Genomic DNA, 22,784 nt, shown 5'->3' on the forward strand with positions numbered 1-22,784 from the left:
GATACACTACCATTCAAAAGGTAAGTAGGATGTAAAAAAAAGAGAAGGAAAAGAAATGAATACTTGAATTCAGGAAGGAAATGTTAAAACTGTTTAAAAGTGACATTAAACCCATTTATAATGTTACAAAAGATTTATATTTCAAAGAAATGCTGAAATAAATGCTAAATAACGGAGCAGCAATAATAATTGAACCAAATCAGCAAACTAAAATGATTTCTGAAGAATCATGTGACACTGAAGAATGGAGTAATGAAGATTCACGGGAATAAATTACATTTTAATATACGTACATAAATAAAAAGTTATTTTAAATTGAAATAATATTTCACTACTACTTTTTGATCAAATAAATGCAGCATTGGTGAGCATAAGAGACCTTATTTAAATACAAGAAAAACACTAATTATTACAAGCTTATGTCTGGTGGTAGTGTACATCAATTGTATTGTAAAAGTGTGAGCAAGTGGGTGGCTGTTGTTAACAATACATTGACCCTACATGTGACATCTTTTTCTGTTAGAAATAGAGTGAGGAAGGAAGTAGTAGAGCGCGAGTTCCTCCAAAGGACGGGTTACCTGTGGCCCGTGGATGCCCTCCCGCGCCTCATTTGTGGGGAGGTTGGCGGTATTGAGGCAGCAGGCTGCTGACAATCTAAGAGAGACTGATAAATTAGACAGATATACAGAGGTGTGACAGTCAGGGTTAATGACACAAACACAGACAGAGACGAGAAGGAAATGGCTGCAATGGTCTAAGTGTTCATCTCATGCAGAATCACACTTAAAATGAACAAAGAGAGCATGTAGAATGAGAGAAAAATTATTACAAACATTCAACTGCATATATTTGTGTACATTCATGAAGAGTGGCAGGTATAACGATGGGAGGAAAGCAAGATGGAATCACCTTCTGTTTGTTAAACAGAGATACACTACTGATCAAAGGTTTGGGGCCAGATTTTTTACATGTTTTTGAAAAGTTCTTATGCTCACCAAGGCTGCATTTATGTGATCAAAAATACAGTAATATTGTGAAATATTATTACAATTGAAAATACCAGTTTTATGTTTTAAAATAAAAATAAGTGTAAGTTGTGATTTATATTTAGCATCATTACTTCAGTCTTCAGGGTCACATGCAGTGTTGGGGAAAGTTACTTTTAAAAGTAATGCATTACAGTATTGCGTTACTCCCTAAAAAAAATAACTAATTACGTTACTTAGTTACTTTTTATGGAAAGTAATGCGTTATGTTACTTTTGTACTACTATCGTATTACTTTTTATATATGAGCAGGGCTTGATTGTTTGTTTTTAATATAAGAAATTCTATTTACAGCAAATGTAAAAGCCCTTTCACACCAAAAAGTGTAATAAACCTCAAGCTGGAGGAACAATATTCATGTCTGTGCAGTAGAACGAACGCAGGAGAAAAATGTTCAACACTCTTCAGCAATTAAAAAAACAATGAAGCACAATTGTTAGTTTATCTAAAGTTATTTTTGCTTATTCGTATGGTTGAACTGGATCATCAAAGGTCAGCATCAGTTAATAAAATGGGATTAGATACATTTCTGTTATTTAACATTTAATTATTGCAGGTTTGCGCCATATTCTGAGTTTGCATTTCACTGATTTAATTCATTTTGATGAATACTAAATCTGTTTTGTTTTGTTTTTGCGCGCGAGATTAATGCACGTTCACACTTAGTGTAGAACTACAGTAACATGTTCACACAGAGCACACAACGCCTCTGTTTTCCCATTTGTTGACTGACAAGTCTCCTGTCCCCATGTTGGGAGAAATCGTAAATATAAAGTAACTGGTGTTGCTTTTTTGAAAAAGTAACTCAGATATTTTCTTGTAAATTAAAAAGTAATGCGTTACTTTACTAGTTACTTGAAAAAAAGTAATCTGATTACGTAACTCGGGTTACTTGTAATGCGTTACCCCCAACACTGGTCACATCATCCTTCAGAAATCGTTCTAATATGCTGCTTTGGTGCTCACATTAATTATTATTATTAGTTGCACTGCTTAATATTTCTGTAGAAAAAAAATCATTGTTTTTCTTTGAAAAAAAGTTTATATTCAATAGCATTTTTTTTAAATAGAAATATTTTGTAACATTATAAATGTCCTTACTGTCATTTTGATCAATGTAACACGTCCATGCTGAATAAAGCATTAATTTCTTTAAAAAAATATTTCTGAGCTCAAATTTGAAACAGTAGTGTATGTGTCCAGTGCAAATGATATGCAGTGTTGCTGCTTTGTTAATGAGAGCGTGCAAACACACATACATTTACACATTTGACAAGACAAAAAGTAATATCTAAAACATTGACGCTGCCTAGCTAAGAGCACATATAAGAGCACAAGACATTTTTAAAAATAAGATTTGTTTTTCTTTTTCCCATTCACACTCCAGTGTGAGTAGTTCTTGTGCAAAATTGATTGTCGTAATTCTGGGGTGTCGTGGGTGGTTATCTGGGAGTTGCTATCTGCAGCCAATCTATGTGTTTTGGGTGTACTGGGCGGTTGGTTGTATAAATGCATTAGTAACCATCTCTATATTGTAAACAATTGCATCTAAATTTTATTTTATTTTAATCAGAAGGAAACTACTGCTGTTGTTGGGATATGTTTTGATTACCATGGGCAAAACAGCATTTGACACATTCTGTAATAATTGTGAAATCTAGAAACACTGACAACTACAGGCAGAAAATGGACACATCCACTGCTCTGTTATGGACATAATCAGGAAAAGAGTTTTTTTTTAGGATTCTGGGTACTGTCACTAATGTAAAAAAAAAAAAAACTGTTTCAACACAACTATCAGAAACTATAACTGTTACACCTCATGAATGTGATGCATTTATTTGATCTAAATTATGTCATATTATGACATATTACAATTTTGTTAAACCTTTCCTTACATATAGGGGAAAAATGGTCAACTGCTATTTTATTTCTTAATGCTGGGCCCTGGTGACACTGGTGAAGTGGATCAGACTGGTTTCCATTACACTACAGTAGAACTCCATGATTTACAAATGTATCAACTGAGTCACATCATACACCTTTAAGCAAGGCACAGGAAACGGCAATATTACAAAGCTAAACTCGAACTGAAATCTCTGATTACTCCTAGAAGAAGAAGAAAAAAACACCTCTGATTTGCAGAGGCTTGTCTATGCATGTGATGTAACCGCTGTCTATCAGATCTGTATGAACTGCATCTCGGTCAATCTTGCATGAGCAATGCTAACATAATGTTCTGTACAACCTTCAACTGCTGACCTTGTCAAATGCTTTTTGGCCCACAGCTTCTTAAATGAACATCATTCTAAAAAACGAGTGCCTTTTTTGTATTAAATACTGTACATATTATATATTATATACACTTAAACAATGACTGTAAGATGTAAAAGTTGTCATCTGTTTTTTGTTAATTTTTAATTTTTTTTGCCATTCTCCTTGCTAAATTACCAAATATTTATATTTTCATTAAAAAAATATATGTGAATAAAAAGTTGCAGTACTTTCTCTATGTTTAAGTGGAGCAAAATCAATAGTTTTTAGTCGAGTAAGTAAATAAAATAAATTAATATAATAAAATAAAATAAAATATGGTCTGTTATGTTTGTCAGTATGGGCCAATCTTAAATTCTTACACTTATTTTCTATAAAAAACGGATCATTTGCAAACAAAAATAGGAATATTAATATATATATTATATACTGTGTAATAATACAGAACAATTACCATTAAATGATCTAATACACACCTTCCAATTTTACATCTACAAGCAAAGGGATTAAAATGTCATATTAAAATGTGACAAAACTGTCCATCCTGTTATCCACTGTATATTAACATTTTAACCCTGTTAAAATGCATTAAAAATCATAAATCTAATTTGATGGAACTATACAATAGATAAAAACTTAAACACATTATGTTGATTCAGAAATGTATTAAAAACAATCAGATATCACAAAATATGGTCCCTATCAAACTGGAAAGGCACCGGTTCCATAGAATGACTCATGGTATAATGAATGACACATTTGATGTGGCTCTGAAGCTCATTGAAATGCAGTAGCTGGGCAGCAGGCAGCATGTGCAAGAACACGTCCCTGCATTTGCATATGGCAGATCCTGCATTGCCATATGCTGTGTCCATGAATAAACAGCTCTCACTGGCACATTTTATCATACAGGGTGCGTTAGGATCAACTGAGAATTTTCTGTTAGCTAGTAAAGTAGTTTGAATTTACCTTTAAAATAGGTTTAATGTGATTATACATGAGCTAATACTCATGATTTCAGTTTTCAGCACTTTGAAGAATAGAACATTTACTTTGGCCTTAATATAATCATCAAGCCTTGTGAGTCTTTCAGTGCACACTGTTGCCAGTGGATGGAGCTGTAGTTATGTCAGATGTGCTGTTTGCCAATGCAAAAATAACTGAAAACTCCATCACACAAACTAACTGCTTTGCATGCAGTATGCAGCACCCATTTCTTCAAGTCATAAAATGGAAGCGCACATGCAGAAATTATATTCTAAAAGAGACATGCACCAATCAATACCTGTTTTGCTTTATAGAATAATTCTTCCAGCATGATCCAAATACTGATGCAGATTCCAAAAACTGTGTTTACCAAAAACAGTTTTCTTACCCAGGCCGCAAAAAGGAACATTAAGCGTAGTGCAATTCTTTTTTATTATTATTTAATCTTATTTTTATACCCAGACAACATTATCTCACAAAGCCATGTGACTCGAGTACACTATCGGTCAAAAGTTTGGAATAATTATGATTTTGTAATGTTTTTGAAAGAAGTCAGAAAACATTCTAATGTGCTGATTTGCTGCTCAGGAAAAAAAATCTTAATATTAGTGTTAAAAACGTCTGCTTAATATTTTTTGGTGAATTCTGTGATACTTTTTTTTCCAGGATTCTTTGATGAATACAAAGTTTGAAAGAACAGTATTTATTTGAAACAAATTTATTTTGTAACATTGTAAATTGAATGTGTTCTTGCTGGATAAAAGTATTCATTTAATCTATTACTTTTTTTTTTTTTATCATACTGCTTACCCCAAACTTTTGAATGGTAGTGTTTCCATGAAAATATTAAGCGGCACAATTTTTCTCAACATTGATAATAATACGAAATGCTTCTTGAGCCGCAACTCAGCATATTAGAATGATTTCTGAAGGATCATGTGACACTGAAGACTGAAAATTCAGGTCTGCCATCTCAGAAATAAATTACATTTAAAAATATATTAAAATAATAATAAAAAAATTATATCATAATATTATTTCAAATAAAAGCAGCCTTGGTGAGCATAAGAAAATTATTTCAAAAACAAAAAAAAAATGATTCCTACATTTTGACTGATAGTGTATTTCTAGAGTTGGCAAAACATAATTCTGTTCAGAATGAATTAGTTAAAATTTCAAGTAGTAATAAAGTCTCTAAATCTATCCCTGAGTTGAATCATATGCTCCAAGCAGTCATATCAGATGGAAACCAGTCTGTCCTTAAACCGTCACCTACTGAGAGTCACCATTAGGAATTCTGGGAGTCCCAGGCTGGACTAGAGAGGTTCTTGAAGCAGCCGAAGGCCGAGTCACATTGGAGCGCATGCGAGATCTCACAGAACGTGGCGACGCCTGCCGAGAGCCCAGGACAGGAGAACGGTAGGGGGAAGTAGGAGCAGATCTGGGAACGTGAGCATCAGAGTCTCCGCTATGAATAACATGACAAAACTCCATATTTAGCATCTCTGGGTCTAAAACTAAAGTCTGAGTGCCCAGTTTCCACAGCGACTGGCCGAGGAAAAACGGCTGGGCTGAGGAGGTCCAGGAGGAGGATGGAGCAGGGACATCCAGTGAAGGAGAGCTACTGGCTGATGCAACCATATTGTTTTGGAATAGACAGGAAGGGGGTTTTGAAACCGATGCAGTGGGACTAGGGGGAGCAGTGAGTGCAGTTCGATGACTTACTTTTTGAGGGCTGCTCTTAATTTTTGGCACTTTCCCTCCACGGCCACAGTGCGACTGCTCGTGGTCAAACTCTAGGTCCTCAAGGCGCTGGGTGAGGGCCAGTTTCTGCTGAATAGCCATTCGCAGGAGAGAGTTCAGAGTCTTCTTTTCATCTTCTGCAGCAGCCAGCTGCCTCTGCATCTCATCCAGCTGAATTACATACTCATCACACCTGGACAAAGAGGATGAGAGAACATAAAACATCAGAACACTGTATTATCTTGAATAATTACAAATTTTACTTCCATAATGTATTTCTGTGTGAAACTGAATATTCAGCCTTAAAAATAAAGTGAAGAACTTGATTTTGTCCATCTTAAGTCATTAGATTCCTGAACAAATGGCTCTAAAATGTCAGTTCTTTTTAGTAAAAAAAATTCATTAAGTAAGATAAATATTATGCATTTTAGTTGTATTTTTACAAATATTCAAAAATTAAATGTTGCCTCTTTTTTTAGTTTTTTTGTTGTTGTTGTTGTTTTATATACTGTATAATTAAGGCCAATTATTGTATTGCATTTATTTCCATTTATTTATTTATCAATTTCTATTACACCATTTTCTATTTTTTTTTTTTTTTTAATTAAAACTTTAATTTTTAAAAATGTTATTCCCCAGCTGACAAAAATATGTACTAAGGACATTTTGCTAACGTTTCATTAAGTTACAAAAACATTCTGAATGCTCTCTGAACGTTTAAACCGTTCAGTTTTTTAAATGTTTAAAACCATTTTTCTTTGTTATACAAACATTATGGAACATGCAAACATAGAAAAGTTACTTTTGAAAGTACTCATTTTGGAACAAATGAAAGTATTTTAAAAATTCAGTCACATCCAGTTTAAAAGTTCTAAAAGGATCTTTATTGAAATTAAGGAACCAGAATCTGGTTAAACTAAATGGCTATTTAGCTGTAGGCTTACACTATTTCCAACCTAGGTGAGATCAGCCAAAAAGTAAAAGTTTCAAGCAGGTACATTTTGATGAAAGATTACAAATACAGAACATTTAGTTAAATCACAAATGTTATTTAAAGAAAGAAACCAGTTTGGATGTCCTCAATAATAACAAATGCCGATAAAGACTGATAAACACACCTTGTGGCAAACATTGCCCTCATTGAGGAAAAGGTGGCTGCATCTTCTTTGAGGGCCTTTAGTTCATTTCTAAGCTTCATCATTGTCTCCGTCACCATGGATTTCTCATTTTCATATTTGCTCTTCAGGTTCGCAAGGGCCACCTCGGCAGTCTAGAAACACAAATGAAAAACATAATGCTCTGTGTTATATGCTTCTTTTTGAGACCGAACACAACTGGAGATATTGGGATTTGCATGGCCTTCTTACCTGTTTATTGGCTTTCAGGACTAGACGCAATGTGGCGATCTGCTCTCTCTTGGTGCTCAAGAGGGATTTGAGTTTCAGGATCTCCTCCATGCAGACCTCTTTGTCCTTATCTAGGATGGGTGCCAATTCTCGTGCCGCAGCCCTCTGCCTGGAGAGCTGCAGTGAGCGGTCCACAGCCTTCTGCAGGTGCTTGATCTGGTCACGGATGATGGCGTTGAGGTTATAGATGTTCATGGGTTCCCGGCGGAGATCACCTGTTTCTGGAACTGGGGAGGATGAGAGAGATGAACCATTGATTGGTGAACCAAAGGGGGTTTTGTTGGGACTTCCTCCTTCCCCTTTAGTTCCTTCTCCAAGGGGTTCCTTTGATGGAGAGTCTTGAGGACTCTTGCACACGTCTGAGGTGTTAGCAGCCGCAATACGGCGAGCTAAACGTGGAGAAAGCAGTGCTCTTGGGTCCTCGGGGCCTTTGAGACTGCCGTTCCGCGTAACCCGGCTCTGACGGTAGTAGTCCAGCATGACTCGGTTTGGCGTTTCGTTGTTGCACAAGCAGACGTGGTGGTAGAGCTGAGCAAGTTCCTCACTAAATGTAACCAGCTCGTCCTGAGCTGTGTTCAGCATGCCATTACTTTCGCTAGCCATAACGGAAGCACACCGGAGCTCCACTTCCAGACTACTAACCCGCTCGCGGCCCTCACGGCAGGCTTTCTCCAACCGTTTCACCTGCTCTTCGAGAGTCTGGACCTTCCCTTCGCTGTGGTTGCTATCTTCTGATTGGTTCTCCACAGACTGGTTATATTTTTCCTTCAAAGCTTTAAGCTCCGCCTTCAAGTCAATAACCTCAGTCACGGCAACTCTGTATTTGCACTCCAGAAGCTCCATTCCATTGATGTCTGCCTCATAATCGCAGCAACCGCTAATGGGCACGTCGTTCTTCTCAGACTCTTCTGTGTCAATCTCCTTGTCACTGTAGAGGCGCTTCATAGTGTTGAAGCGCTCTGTAAGGCGATGAACGCGTTTGTGTTGCTCAGTTAAAGCACCCTGCGTGTGCTGCAGTTGAGTTTGAGACTCCTGCAGGTTGGAAAGTAGAACCGCCTTCTCTCGCTCAACCTAGTGTGCAATATGATACACAGTTTAGCAAAAACCAAAAACACTATATGTTAGCCTTGCCATTCATTTACACAACTGGGGTCAGTACACTTAAAAAATATATAACTTTCATTCATAAAGGACACATTAAATTGATCAAAAGTAACAGTAAAGACATTTAAAATGTTACAAACGATTTCACACTTCAAATGAAATATGTTCTTTTCAACATTCTATTCATCAAAGAATCCTGAAAACAAGTATTAAAGGGATAGTTCACCCAAAAATGAAAATTCTGTCATTAATTACCTGTAAGACCTTTGTTAATTTTCGGAACACAAATTAAGATATTTTTTATGAAATCCGAGCGCTTTCTGACCCTACATAGACAGCAATGAAACTACAATATTCAAAGCCCATAAAGGTAGTAAGGACGTAACACACACACAGTTTCACCCAATCTCATGTTAATCTAGAGTACCTATAGGGCAGTACTGCATCCTTCATATCTCCAAAAAGTCTTTGGAGCTAAGAGTGACGAGCACTTGCGCCGATCACCAACAAAACACAGACATTTGATACCGTCTGCAGTTCTGAATCATGACTGGGATCTTTTATAGCTGGGACTGCTCCATCTTTCAGTATTAAATGATGTGCAAATCCAGCATCGAACTGGGCCTTGTTTATAAAACATTCGTCAACAAACACACTTGAGAAACTTCGTTGCTGCCCTGAAAAACAAACTTCATCCACTGTTCACGTAACGCTGGGTTCTTTTGGGAAGCTGAACAAGGTTATATTTCCCTCACAACCAAAAACACACTTCTTTAGAGACATTCTTCCCGAGCGAGTCCCATGCAGTGCTGCCGAATGAAGCACGTTGATGGGCGCGCTCTTGCTCTGGTCGATGCGTGCACGGACGCATTCTTCCGGGAGAAATACCCATATCAGGAGTTCCACCGTCATTAAGGTTAAACCACTGATGTCACATGGACTATTTAAACAAAGTCCTTACGATCTTTCTGGGCCTTGAACGTGGTAGTTGCGTTGTTGTCTATGAAGAGTCAGAAAGCTCTCAGATTTCATCAAATATATCTTAATTTGTGTTCCGAAGATAAACAAAGGTCTTACGGGTTTGGAATGACATGAGGGTGAGTAATTAATGACATAATTTTCATTTTTGAGTGAAGGTTTCAACAAAAATAGAAATAGTTAAGAAAGGAAAGTTCATCAAGCACAAAAATGTCAACAACAACAACAAAATGAACTGAATTACATGATACATGATTCTAGTTTTTTGCATTCAGTTTCTCTAGTAAAAGCCTAACCTTCAATACTTTTGTTAGAAAACATGGAATATATTCACTCTATGTGCTTATAAAATTCCACTCAATAGATATTTTTGATAGCTAGGTGTGTTAGCTTGCTTGTCACAAATTTAGCATAACCGCATGTGATTCCTATCATTGAACTCAAGAGCTGCTTAATAGCTTTTTGATCACTCATTGTATCAGAAGCGTCAGCCATCTAATGCTTGAGGCTGAGATGGTGAAACCCCATCGATTCCTTTCTGGCAATGAGCCAAGAACGACACAAGGAAATACATTTAAAAAGTGAACAGAGGTAGATGGGAAAACACTTTTTTTCTGGATAAATGCCAGGCAATTACAGTAGCTTGAAGAGTGAGAAAAAAAGTTATTATAACCAAGCAAAGATATAAATGAGTAAACTGCACATCTAAATAGCAAAAAATACTACAGCAACTACTTTGTGCAATAGGATGCTGAAATAACAGGTTCTTGGCTATGCATTTGATGGAAATCCCACACAGCAAGAGAAAACATTAGTACAGCCACAGAGGAGTCCCCAGAGGAGACCCTTAGATGCAAACATGTTACTGTATATAATGATTTTCATAAAATTGATCGGTTTAGACTACTTGGATGAATTTATGTGTGGTCACATTGCTTTTTTAAAAATCATACAAGGCCAAATGGCCCTAGTGTTCAATATATACGTATACTGTATAGATATTTTAATAAATTAATTGTATTTATAAATTTTATTTTAATGATTTCATATTAAATATTTGTAAGTGTGAAAAAAATCATTATATATATATATATATATATATATATATATATATATACATTTATATCATTATATATATATATATATATATATATATATATATATATATATATATACAGTCGTGGACAGAATTATTGGCACCCTTGGTAAATATGATCAAAGAAGGCTCTGAAAATAAACCTGCATTGTTAATCCTTTTGATCTTTTATTTTTTTTTAAATCACAAAAATCTAACCTTTCATTGAACTAAAACAATTGAAAATGGTGGAAAATCTAATTAGGAAATGTTTTTCTCAAATACACGTTGGACACAATTATTAGTACCCCTAGAAATTCTTATGAGTAAAATATCTCTGAAGTATATTCCCATTCATATTCACAATTTTGAGCACTCCAGGGTGATTATGAACATGAAATTATCCAGCCATGGCTTCCTGTGTCACAGAAATATAAATAGGAGGGAAAACAAAGTCCAAATTCCCTTAATCATCCATCACAATGAGAAAAACCAAAGAATATATTTCTGATGTGCAGCACAAGATAATTGAGCTTCACAAATTAATGAAGTGGCTTTAAGAAAAGAGCTAGAGCAGTGAAAATTCCTATTTCCAACATCAGGGCAATAATCAAGAATTTCCAATCAACAGAAAATGTTACGAAACTGCCTGGAAGAGGACGTGTGTCTATATCGTCCTAATGCGCGGTGAGGAGGAGAGTTTGAGTGGCTAAAGACTCTCCAAGGACCACAGCTGGTGAATTGCAGAAAATAGTTGACAATAGTCTCGGGGTCAGAAAACCTTAAAAAAAAAAAATTGACAAACAGCACCTACATCACCACATGCTGTTTGGGAGGGTTTCAAGAAAAATTCTCCTAGCTCATCCAAACATAATCTCAGTTATCAGCATATTCAGTTATCAGACACGACTGGAACTTCAAATGGGGCTGGCTTCTATGGTCAGATGAAACTAAAAAATGAGCTTTTTAGCAGCAAACACTCAAGATGGGTTTGGTGAACACAGGGATAAAAAAGTACCCCATGTGTACGATGAAATATACTGCTGTTTTTTTAATGTTGTGGGCCTATATTTCTGCTGGAGGTCCTGGACATCTTGTTTAGACACATGGCATCATGGATTCTATCAAATACCAACAGATAAAAAATAAGTGACTGACTCTGTTAGAAATCTTATAATGGGCCATGCTTGGATCTTCCAGCCGGACAATAATCCAAACACAAACCTCAAAATCAACACAAAAATGGGTCACTGAGCACAAAACCAAGCTTCTGCTATGGCCATTCCAGTCCTCTGACCTGAACCCTGTAGAAAATGAGTGAGGTGAACTGAAGAGAAGAAGCACCGTCATGGAGCTGGGAATCTAAAGGGTCTGGAAAGATTCTGAATGAAGGAATGGTCTCTGATCTCTTGTCAGGTGTTCTCTAACCTCATCAGGCATTATAGGAGAAAATTTACAGCTAATGGAGGTTTAAAAAAATATTGAATAAAAGGGTGCCATTGTGGCCAATGTGTATTAGAGAAAAACATTTATTTCATACTGATATTTCCCCCCATTTTAAATTCTTATTATCCAATGAAAGGTTAGATTTTTGTGAATTTTTAAAGTAAAAGATTAAAAGGATTAACAATGCAGGTAAATTTTCACAGCCTTCTTTGATCATATTTACCAAGGGTGCCAATTCTGACCATGACTGTATATATATATATACATATACACACACACTGGGTTTTTGTTTTTTTAACATTTACACTGACACCAAGCTACATTCACTGCAATTATCATGTCATTTTTTCGTCTGATTTGCTTTGTATGCTTCTGTGTCCGCACTGGCAGATTTTCTATTCTTGTCCCATGCTGTCTCTCTTGCTGAATATGCCTGTGGCACACGCACATTACTGTGTCCTGCTTTTACAGAGGCAGGCACAAAGCACTCCCTCATAATGGTAATCAACCTGACAGTAGCCTCAAAAGCACAAAATAGATTATTGCACTTACAGCAATCAACTTTCCTTCACTCAAATTTACACTTAAGCTCTTAATACCTAAAGTGTTTTACCAGTCATTGCAAATACAGCATACCTATGCCAAAGTGTCAAGGGCATGAAAATGTGTCAATAAAGGCATCCTTTGATGTCCATTGAGGCTGACTGGATACATAATTGTTAAAGTCTGTTAAAGGGTTTAAGGCATATATGTTTGCTTATAAAGTAGAAGTAGATGCATTAAATCTCTAATGAAAGCTCTTCACTCAACAGGAGTCAATAGGTGCATCATTAATGCACTGGAAAACAGCTGTTTTTCACCAAAGTATCCCTCAGTGATTTATGTGCTATGAGTATCTGAGCAAAAACAGATGGACTAAAAATTAAGGAAAAGTTAACTAAAACAAAAAAATCTGTTTTTGTTAATTGAAAATAAAACAGACATTAACTAAAATAAAATTAAATATTTAAAAAGTGCATTTATCTAATTTCCATTTAGTTTAACTTGAAGTTATAAAATAACTAAAACTAAATAATAGCAAACAAATAAATAAATAATTTTGATATATATATAATATATGGACATTAAAAAACTAATAAAAATGCCAAAAACACACAACAAAAATGACTAAACATTTAATTAAAATTAAAGTGAAAACAAAATACTTGTACTTTTTTGGGTGTTTAGTAATTTCTTAATTAAAATCTAATTCTAAATCTAGTTTATCAATGACACTAAAATAAAACTGATATGAATTAATTAACAAATAAATAGTTGTTCTGATAGATAAACCAAAATATAGAATAAATTACTAAGAAAAACGTTTAGAGGGTATATCAATGTGATACTTAAATGAGATCTAGTAGAATTTTTTAAAATAAGTTCTTATAATTTTATTTTTGTCTTTTTTTATTTTTTATTATTTTTATGATTCAAACATGTCTCCTACATGAGCATGATCCACTAAGCTAAAGCTCAAGATTAAGTTTAGCTAAAATTAATCAAACTAAATAAATATTGCTCTCCAGTCTCATTTCATACTCTGGTTTTGCCACAATCCCTGCATATTCTATACCTTAGGTGTCATGTGACTAACCTGTAGGAGCTGTTGTTTGAGTTTCTGTATCTCAGACAGGTTGAGTTCGCTGAAGAGATCAGACACTGGGTGCAGCACCTCTCCCTTCCTGCCTCCCGGTCGGTGATATTCTCTGTTCACCTTTGGTCCATGCCCATTGCACTCATTACAGCGGTTACGGTCCTCATTGTTGGGGCTGGACCCAGAAGTGCCATTGGTCGCCGCTTCCTCTGCGAACTTCAAACCCTCCACGGCAGAGATGGCCAGGTGGGTGCTGGCTCCGTACACACTGTCCGTCAGGCTGAGATGATGGGACAGCTCCTTTCTCAGATTGTTCTTCTGTTCTCTCTCACTTTTAAGAGCATCCAACACCTCTTCTAACTGGCCTTCAGAAATGTCTTTCAAACGCAAAGCATCTTCCAGCTGGCTGTTGAGTAGAACCGTCTCTTCCTCAAGCACTTTGATTTCATGCTTTAGACCCTCATATTCCACCTGTAAATTTTAAGGAGATTAAAGAGAATGTGAACAGGCATATTTTTGGACACTTGACTGTGTAATATAAGAATAAGACAGAATAAGAACAAGAATAATATTGTGTGTATATTATATATTTATACATATTAATTTCAGGCAAATGTTTTCCCTGTAATATATATTAACATATGGCATAATCTTACAGGTGTGCATAATGTGATTCAAGTAGGACATGTTCATAAGTGAACATTCTATACCATCATCAAATCATCCCATAAAATCACAATCCTAACTCTTACCTACTACTAAAATCATTGGTTTATGAAAATGTTGTTGAAACCAAACCCCAACCTTAAATATGATTGGTTAAAAGGAATGTTGATCCAGGATCCAGGATCCAGGATCATCAAGGATATTGATCCAGTAATGTGTCCTAATGGGTTAAATCATGTTAAGCTTGAAAGTACAGCAGGGAAATTTAATTATGAGCACAAAATTAAATTTTTGGTGGAAGAAACCTAACATTTTAAATGTGAAGAAAAACTTCTGGATGTCAAAAGGTCACTAGAGCCACTAAATTAAAGTGACTATGCATATAATTCGACTCTATAGTGGTTTTAACACTGTGCTTCACAATTATTGTGTGTGTGTGTGTGTGTGTGTGTGTGTGCATACCTGATTCTGTTTGAGTGTTGACACTAGTTTCTGTAGGGTGATGTTCTCCTCCTCCAGTTCAGTGTAGTCCTGCAGCAGTCTGGTCTCTCTGAACTTATACTCTCTGATTTCCTCTCTCATCCTGTTCCTCTGTAGCTCTAACATCTCATTATTCTGAAAGAGAGAAAGGGAAGGACAATAGAAAAAAAACATGAGTCACTTGGCTGTTTATTCATTTACCCCATTTCAGAACAAAGAGTGATTGACAAAATCCACTTGTTAAAGAGGTAAGAACAGCATCGATGTTCTGGACAGCATAGTTTGAAGGTTCTGTCTTCTCCAAAGAGACAAAGAAAGTTTTTTGCCAGTTCAGACAGTTTTTAGTAACGATTTAGCTTGGTTAAATTAAAAGTCAACCTCTGTATCTGTGATAAACACAACACAGAGGATTTTATGACTAATGGTCCAAAAAGAAGATGGCAATAAAATAAAATAAAAAAGCAGCAGTAACCCTATATATCTACTGTGGGGCTCCTTACTGTCATTATACTGGTGATATGAGAAATGATAATAAAATAAAATAAGCAATAAACACATATTTATTAAGAGCCTCCTGTTTGTCATTATATTGGTGTTATGTGTGAGTATGTCATGATGAATCTTTGTAAGGAATCTATAAAAATCCATTAGCCTTACACATAATAGCTTTGTATCTCTGTGAGTCAGAGTCTACAGATGCATCTCAATAAATTAGAATGTCGTGGAAAAGTTCATTTCAGTAATTAAACTCTAATTTTGAAACTTGTGTATTAAATAAATTCAATGCACACAGACTGAAGTAGTTTAAGTCTTTGGTTCTTTTAATTGTGATGATTTAGACTCACATTTAACAAAAACCCACCAATTCACTATCTCAACAAATTAGAATACTTCATAAGACCAATAAAAAAGAAAACATTTTTAGTGAATTGTTGACCTTCTGGAAAGTATGTTCATTTACTGTATATGTACTCAATACTTGGTTGGGCCTCCTTTTGCTTTAATTACTGCCTCAATTCGGCGTGGCATGGAGGTGATCAGTTTGTGGCACTGCTCAGGTGTAATGGAAGCCCAGGTTGCTTTGATAGCGGCCTTCGGGTCATCTGCATTGTTGGGTCTGGTGTCTCATCTTCCTCTTGACAATACCCAATAGATTCTCTATGGGGTTCAGGTCAGGCGAGTTTGCTGGCCAATCAAGCACAGTAACACCATGGTCATTGAACCAGCTTATGGTACCTTTGGCAGTGTGGGCAGGTGCCAAGTCCTGCTGGAAAATGAAGTCAGCATCTCCATAAAGCTTGTCAGCAGAAGGAAGCATGAAGTGCTCTAAAATGTCCTGGTAGATAGCTGCGTTGACTGTGGACTTCAGAAAACACAGTGGACCAACACCAGCAGATGACATGGCAGCCCAAATCATCTCTGACTGTGGAAACTTCACACTGGACTTCAAGCAACATGGATTCTGTGCCTCTCCAGTCTTCCTCCAGACTCTGGGACCTTGATTTCCAAATGAAATGCAAAATTTACTTTCATCTGAAAAGAGGACTTTGGACCACTGAGCAACAGTCCAGTTCTTTTTCTCCTTACCCCAGGTAAGATGCTTCTGACGTTGTCTCTGGTTCAGAAGTGGCTTGGTAGCCCTTTTCCTGAAGATGTCTGAGCGTGGGGACTCTTGATGCACTGACTCCAGCTACGGTCCACTCCTTGTGAAGCTCTCCCAAGTGTTTGAATCAGCTTTGCTTGACAGTATTTTCAAGCTTGCAGTCATCCCTGTTGCTTGTGCACCTTTTCCTACCCAAATTCTTCCTTCCAGTCAACTTTGCATTTAATATGTTTTGATACAGCACTCCTTGAACAGCCACTCCTTTCAGTAACGACCCTCTGTGACTTGCCCTCTTTGTGGAGGGTGTCAATGTTTGTCTTCTGGATCATTGCTAAGTCAGCAATCTTCTCCATTATTGTGGTTTCAAACAACAAGAGATACACAGAATTTATACTGTAGGGATGGTCATTAATTGAAACTCAAATGTAAATATTCTAATATTTTGAGATGCTGATTTTTGACTTTCATCAGCTGTAAGCTCTAATCATCAAAATTAAAACAAAAAAAAAACTTTTTAAATGTTTTACTTTGCAATGAATCTAAAATATATGAAAGTTTCACTTTTTGAAATAACTTACAAGAAAAAATGAACTTTTTCACGACATTCTTATTTATTGAGATGCACCTGTAAGATGATACTGAGCATGTCAACACTTGAGCTGACAGGAATGCTGGGTAACAAATTGTTTTCCGTCAGAGGAAAACCTCAAGTCAGCACTTTCTTCCTCGCAGTTCAATCTATATGGGAATGCCGAAACAAAGGCTTCTTTAACAGCTGAAACAGAATGTTACAAGCAAGATGACAAAATGTTCCATACATCTTAATGTGTCTGATAATGTAGCATTAATCTATATAACAGGTACCTCTTAACGGCTTTCTACCAAGGTACCAACCCTGATCTTCAATCACAATGCCTCGTACACCTGTTTGTGCCAGAATTCACAGTGTAGTAAAACTTTGGAATACTTTAACTATTCCTCAAGAGCAGATTGCTGGAAAATCACAATAGCTGAGAGAGAAAACCCCCACCGTTGCACAAACTGGGCAGAACTGCTGATGAAGAGTCAAAGGTGTGGAACAGAAATGGGAACGGAGCCAACCTTGGGAGAAACCTAGATGCTGACTGGGCAGTAAGACAAACGTGTAGCGCACAGCATATTTTAATAATCTCAAGACCACCTGTTTTATTTAGAGTTACATATATTATTTACACTAGAAGTTTGGGATCAGTACACTTTTTTTTCTAAAATAAATTAATACTTTAAATTGACAGTAAAAATTATATTTTGTTTTATACTTTCTATACATTAAAGAATGCTTAAAAACATAATTTCCACAAATATTTTAAGCAGCACAACTGTTTTCAATGACACTTTGGGCCCAATTTGGACATTTTCACTTAGGGGTGTACTCACTTTTGTGGCCAGCGGTTTAGACATTAATGGCTGTGTCTTATTATTTTGAGGGGACAGCAAATTTACACTGTTATACAAGCTGTACACTCACTACTTTACATTGTAGCAAAGTGTAATTTCTTCAGTGTTGTCACATGAAAAGATAAAATAAAATATTTACAAAAATGTGAGTGGTGTACTCACTTCTGTGAGATACTGTATACAGTATCTCACAAAAGTGAGTACACCCCTCACATTTCAGCAAAAATTTAGTATATCTTCTCAAGGGACAATACCACACAAATGAAACTTGGATAAATTTTAGAGTAGTCACTGTGCAGCTTGTATAGAAGTACAAATTTACTGTCCTCTAAATATAACTCAACATATAGCCATTATTGTCCAAATAACTGGCAACAAAAATGAGTACACCCTAAGTGAACATGTCAAAACTGTGTCCAAAGAGTAAATATTTTGTAGGGGCACCATTGTTATCTAGCACTGCCTTAATCCTCCTGGGCATGGAATTCACCAGAGCTGCACAGGTTGTTGCTGGCATCCTCTTCCACTCCTCCACAATGACATCACAGAGCTGCTGGATGTTAGACACATGGTGCTTCTCCACATTCCACTTGAGGATGCCCCACATGTGCTCAATAGGGTTCAGGTCTGGAGACATTCTAGGCCACTCCATCACCTTCACCTTCAGCTTCATCAGCAAGGCAGTGTCATCTTGGTGGTGTGTTTGGGGTGGTTATTATGCTGGAAAACTGCTGTTCAGCACAGTGTCTGAAGGGAGGGCATCATCTTCTGCTTCAGAATGTCACAGTACATGTTGGAATCCATGTTTCCCTCAATGAACAGGAGCTCGCCAGTACCTCGCCAGGACATGGTTCCAGTAATTCATGCTCTAGGCCAGGTTATCTTCAGCAAACTGTTTGCAGGGTTTTTTGTGAGCCAGCTTCAGAAGAGGCTTCCTTCTGGGACGATGGCCATGCAAACCGACTTGTTGCAGTGTGTGCCGTATACATTTACATTTACATTTATTCATTTAGCTGACGCTTTTATCCAAAGCGACTTACAATTGCTATATGTGTCAGAGGTCGCACGCCTCTGGAGCAACTAGGGGTTAAGTGTCTTGCTCAGGGACACATTGGTGTCTCACAGTGGATTCGAACCCGGGTCTCTCACACCAAAGGCATGTGTCTTATCCACTGCGCCATCACCACCCCGTATGGTCTGAAAACTGACAAGCTGACCGCTAAAGCAATGCTGGCAGCACTCATGTGTCTGTTTTTTGAAGCCAGCTTCTGCACCTGACGAACAGCACAAGGACTCAACTTCTTTGATTAACCCTTGCGAGGCCTGTTCCGAGTGAAACCCGTCTTGGAAAACCTCTGTATGGCCCTGGCCACTGTACTGTAACTGTAGGCTTAGGGCTGTATACCTTGGAGAACCTGGCGATACGATACATACCTCGATACACAGGTCACGATTCGATACGTACCTCGATACGATTTGATACAATGTGACACGATTCGATACGATTCAATAAAAATACATGGGCCAGAGCCAATTAGTTAATGCTGAACACATTTAATCAACAAACAGAACTCTGCATTTTTCTTCAATTTATTGAAGACAAAAGTGCATTATAACAAAGTGCATTTTGCTTAAATATTTGCAACTTTAAGTGTTCTGATTAATTGTACACAAATTGTATTAATCTGGAAATTACCACAAGTCAACATTTAACTTTCCAAGGGTACAGTCTTTTTTTCTCATGTCGTCTCATGTCGTGACGTATTGTCAAGTATGGTGACCCATACTCGAAATTGGTGCTCTGCCTTTAACCCATCCAAGTGCACACACACAGCAGTGAGTAGTGAACAAATCCACACACACACACGCACGCACGCACGCACGCACGCACGCACGCACGCACGCACGCACACACACACACACACACACACACACACACACACACCCGGAGCAGTGGGCAGCCATGCTGCGGCGCCCGGGGAGCAGTTGGGGGTTCGGTGCCTTGCTCAAGGGCACCTCAGTCGTGGTACTGAGGGTGGAGAGAGCGCTGGACGTTCCCTCCCCCCACTTACAATTCCTGCCGGCCGGGGGCTCAAACTCGCAACCTTTCGATTACGAGTCCGACTCTCTAACCATTAGGCCACGACTTCCCCAGTCTGAGCTCACACAAGCACAAAATCTTCTTCTGACACCATGTACTGCCATAACATATTTCACTATGAAATCACTTAAATGCTACATCTTGCTTTAACATTTTCCATGAGCTTTTTTAAACTCGCGGGCGCCGCTGCGCCCCCTAATGGCTGGGCGGAGTATCGATACTAAGGGCTAGAATATCGATACTGTATCTTTTTTTATTATATCGGTATGTATCTAAGAATCGATATTTTGAGCACACCCCTATGTAGGCTGTTACCAAACTTCTTATAGCCTAGGCCATCTTTGTGGAGAGCAACAATTCTAATTCTCAAATCCTCATAGAGTTCTTTGCCATGAGGTGTCATGTTGAACATCCAGTGGTCAGTATGAGAGAATTGTACTCAAAGCACCAAATTTTAACTGCTCTAAAACAAGATACACAAATTTGTCCTGTCAAGCAGACAAAGACATGAACATGATGAATAGGACATGTGGCTTTGCACGGTTAAACGATGTATAGCTGTTATCACTTAGGGTGTACTCACTTTTGTTGCCAGCTTTTTTGACAATAATGGCTGTATGTTGAGTTATTTTCAGAGGACAGTGCATCTTTACTGCTATACAAGTTGCACATTGACTACTCTAAAATATATACAAGTTTCATTTCTAGTGTTGTCCCTTGAAAATATATACTAAAATGATTGTCGAAATGTGAGGGGTGTACTCACTTTTGTGAGATACTGTGTGTGTGTATAATATGCATACATATAAATGTACACCAGGGGTCACCAGACACGGTCCTGGAGGGCCGGTGTTCTGCAGAGTTTTTTGTTGTGGCAAGTTGGAGCTAAACTCTGCAGGACACAGGCCCTCCAGGATCAAGTTTGGTGACCCCTGATATATACAGTCAAACCAAAAATTATTCAGACACCATATAGAATTTTTTATATTTTTTACTCGTGGGTGTAGGACACTATAGTTTATTTATGTAAGTGTCTGTGACATATTATACCCCAAAATTCTTCATACAGTGGATTACCAGTAAAATTGATAAATATATGGGACCAAAAATTATTCAGACACTTTGACCTGTCCATGTTTTGCTTAAGTGTTTTTTCTTTAATTGCTAATGCGACCTTTTTACACCACAGACTGAACAAAATTAAGCATTGCTTGGTAATTGGTTGAATTTGTTCTGACACAGTTTATATATGTAAAGTTAGGTTTTATAACCTAGTGTCTATTAAAAAAAACCCTGTGTCTAGACGTTCACTGAAGCTGCAACAAAATCCATCCAAATTGAACTAAAGCTGTTGCCAACAAATCCTCCATAACTGGAATAAGAGGATCAAACACTGTAATGGCGTGAGATATTTTGCACACCCTGACAGATGACCTTCCCCTGAGCTGAGATATTGATTACTGCACACAATACCACAGCTCTCCCAGAAGATGTGATGTCTCATTGCATATTCCAAGCGCTGCCGTGCCAGTTCAAATGAGCTGGGCATGAACTCCAGGGGATTACTGAATAATTATCTCCCAGTACAGCTCTATTGTAGCAGTGGTAATCATGGGCTTCACACACTCAGGGGTCAGGAGCAGTGCAGTAGCCTACAGTACAGGAGCAAACCTAGTACATGCCGTGCCAAAATCCGCTAACCAGTAAAGCTGGTTATAAGACTTAAATGCTTCACCTGTATTATGAAGTACACAAAGGACAAAATTACACTAGTGTACGGTGGCCGAGAGAGCTCAATGCGCTGCAACTTCAGAAAACACATGCAAATAGAACAAGCACCAGCAAATCAAGAAAACATCTTCATCAATTTGACAGCAGGTGCTGCAAATGTTCACAACACAACCAAATAAAGAATTTTATTTGCAGCGCGTTTCTTTGTTTGGTTGTGTTGTGAGTATTTGCAGCGCGTCTCTTTATTTGGTTGTGTTGTGAGCATTTGCAGCGCGTGTGCTGTCAAATTGACTAAGTTGTTTTCTTAATTTGCAGGTGTTTTTTCTATTTAAAGTAAAGCAATTTTTAATATAACTCCGATTAGATTCGTCTTAAAGAAGAAAGTCATATACACCTAGGATGGCTTGAGGGTGAGTAAATAACAGGATAATTGTCATTTTTGGGTGAACTAACCCTTTAGCTATAATAACCCTGCATATGTTTTTAAAATTATATCAACAGACTGATATCACTTACTTGATATATGATTTGTCTTGATAATTAAATGAAGAAAAAAACAAAAAATGCAGGGTAAAAATTTCCGCTAATGTAATATATATATATATATATTTTTTTTTTGTAGTGTAAAACATTCTAAAAACCTTTGCACAATAAAATTAGCATGACATTTCAGTGATTATTATTTGATTATTTGAGTAAAAATGATAATTTTAATGTAATCTAGCCTGTCAGAGTACCTGGATGTACTGTAGTAATTAAGCTATTCGAAAAGTGAGGTATATGACCCCGGTGTGAAATTCTTAGTGAAGTTCCCTGTCTCAAAGGGCTGCAGTGGTCGTGTGTGTGTACAGTGTGTCTTTGTGCCGACCTCAGGGCATTTCTCTTATGCCCCAGCTTAGCCATGGATTTGCCCCCTACAATGCACTATGGCGACAGTCTCTGACCCTGACACCACCCTCTGCCTCCAATGACTGCTGACACACTACACACATTCTGACTGCCCTCAAAATAACCATTTGACCCAAGATGAAGTTTCATAGTCTTGTAAAATTAATTATATTGAGAAAGGGA

At 37.2% G+C, this 22,784-nt stretch overlaps 1 protein-coding gene across 2 annotated transcripts in view; it reads right to left on the bottom strand.

The window, feature by feature from the left end:
• Positions 1–22,784, bottom strand: part of LOC306888046 (protein bicaudal D homolog 1-like) — a gene marked incomplete at its 5' end in the record, with an annotated part of 44,937 nt that overhangs the window by 2,519 nt on the left and 19,634 nt on the right. Inside the window, 6 exons of one of the 2 annotated variants that reach the window (XM_079446146.1) lie at positions 579–654; positions 6,033–6,243; positions 7,169–7,320; positions 7,418–8,527; positions 13,696–14,166; positions 14,824–14,976. In XM_079446146.1, coding sequence (XP_079302272.1) covers positions 607–654; positions 6,033–6,243; positions 7,169–7,320; positions 7,418–8,527; positions 13,696–14,166; positions 14,824–14,976 — 2,145 coding nt within the window. In that variant the 3' untranslated portion in view covers positions 579–606. The remainder of the gene's footprint in view (positions 1–578; positions 655–6,032; positions 6,244–7,168; positions 7,321–7,417; positions 8,528–13,695; positions 14,167–14,823; positions 14,977–22,784) is intronic. The other variant, XM_079446147.1, reaches the window with a different exon arrangement.

This window comes from Barbus barbus (genome assembly GCF_936440315.1).
Source record: "Barbus barbus genome assembly, chromosome: 22".
Classification (NCBI taxonomy): domain Eukaryota; kingdom Metazoa; phylum Chordata; class Actinopteri; order Cypriniformes; family Cyprinidae; genus Barbus; species Barbus barbus.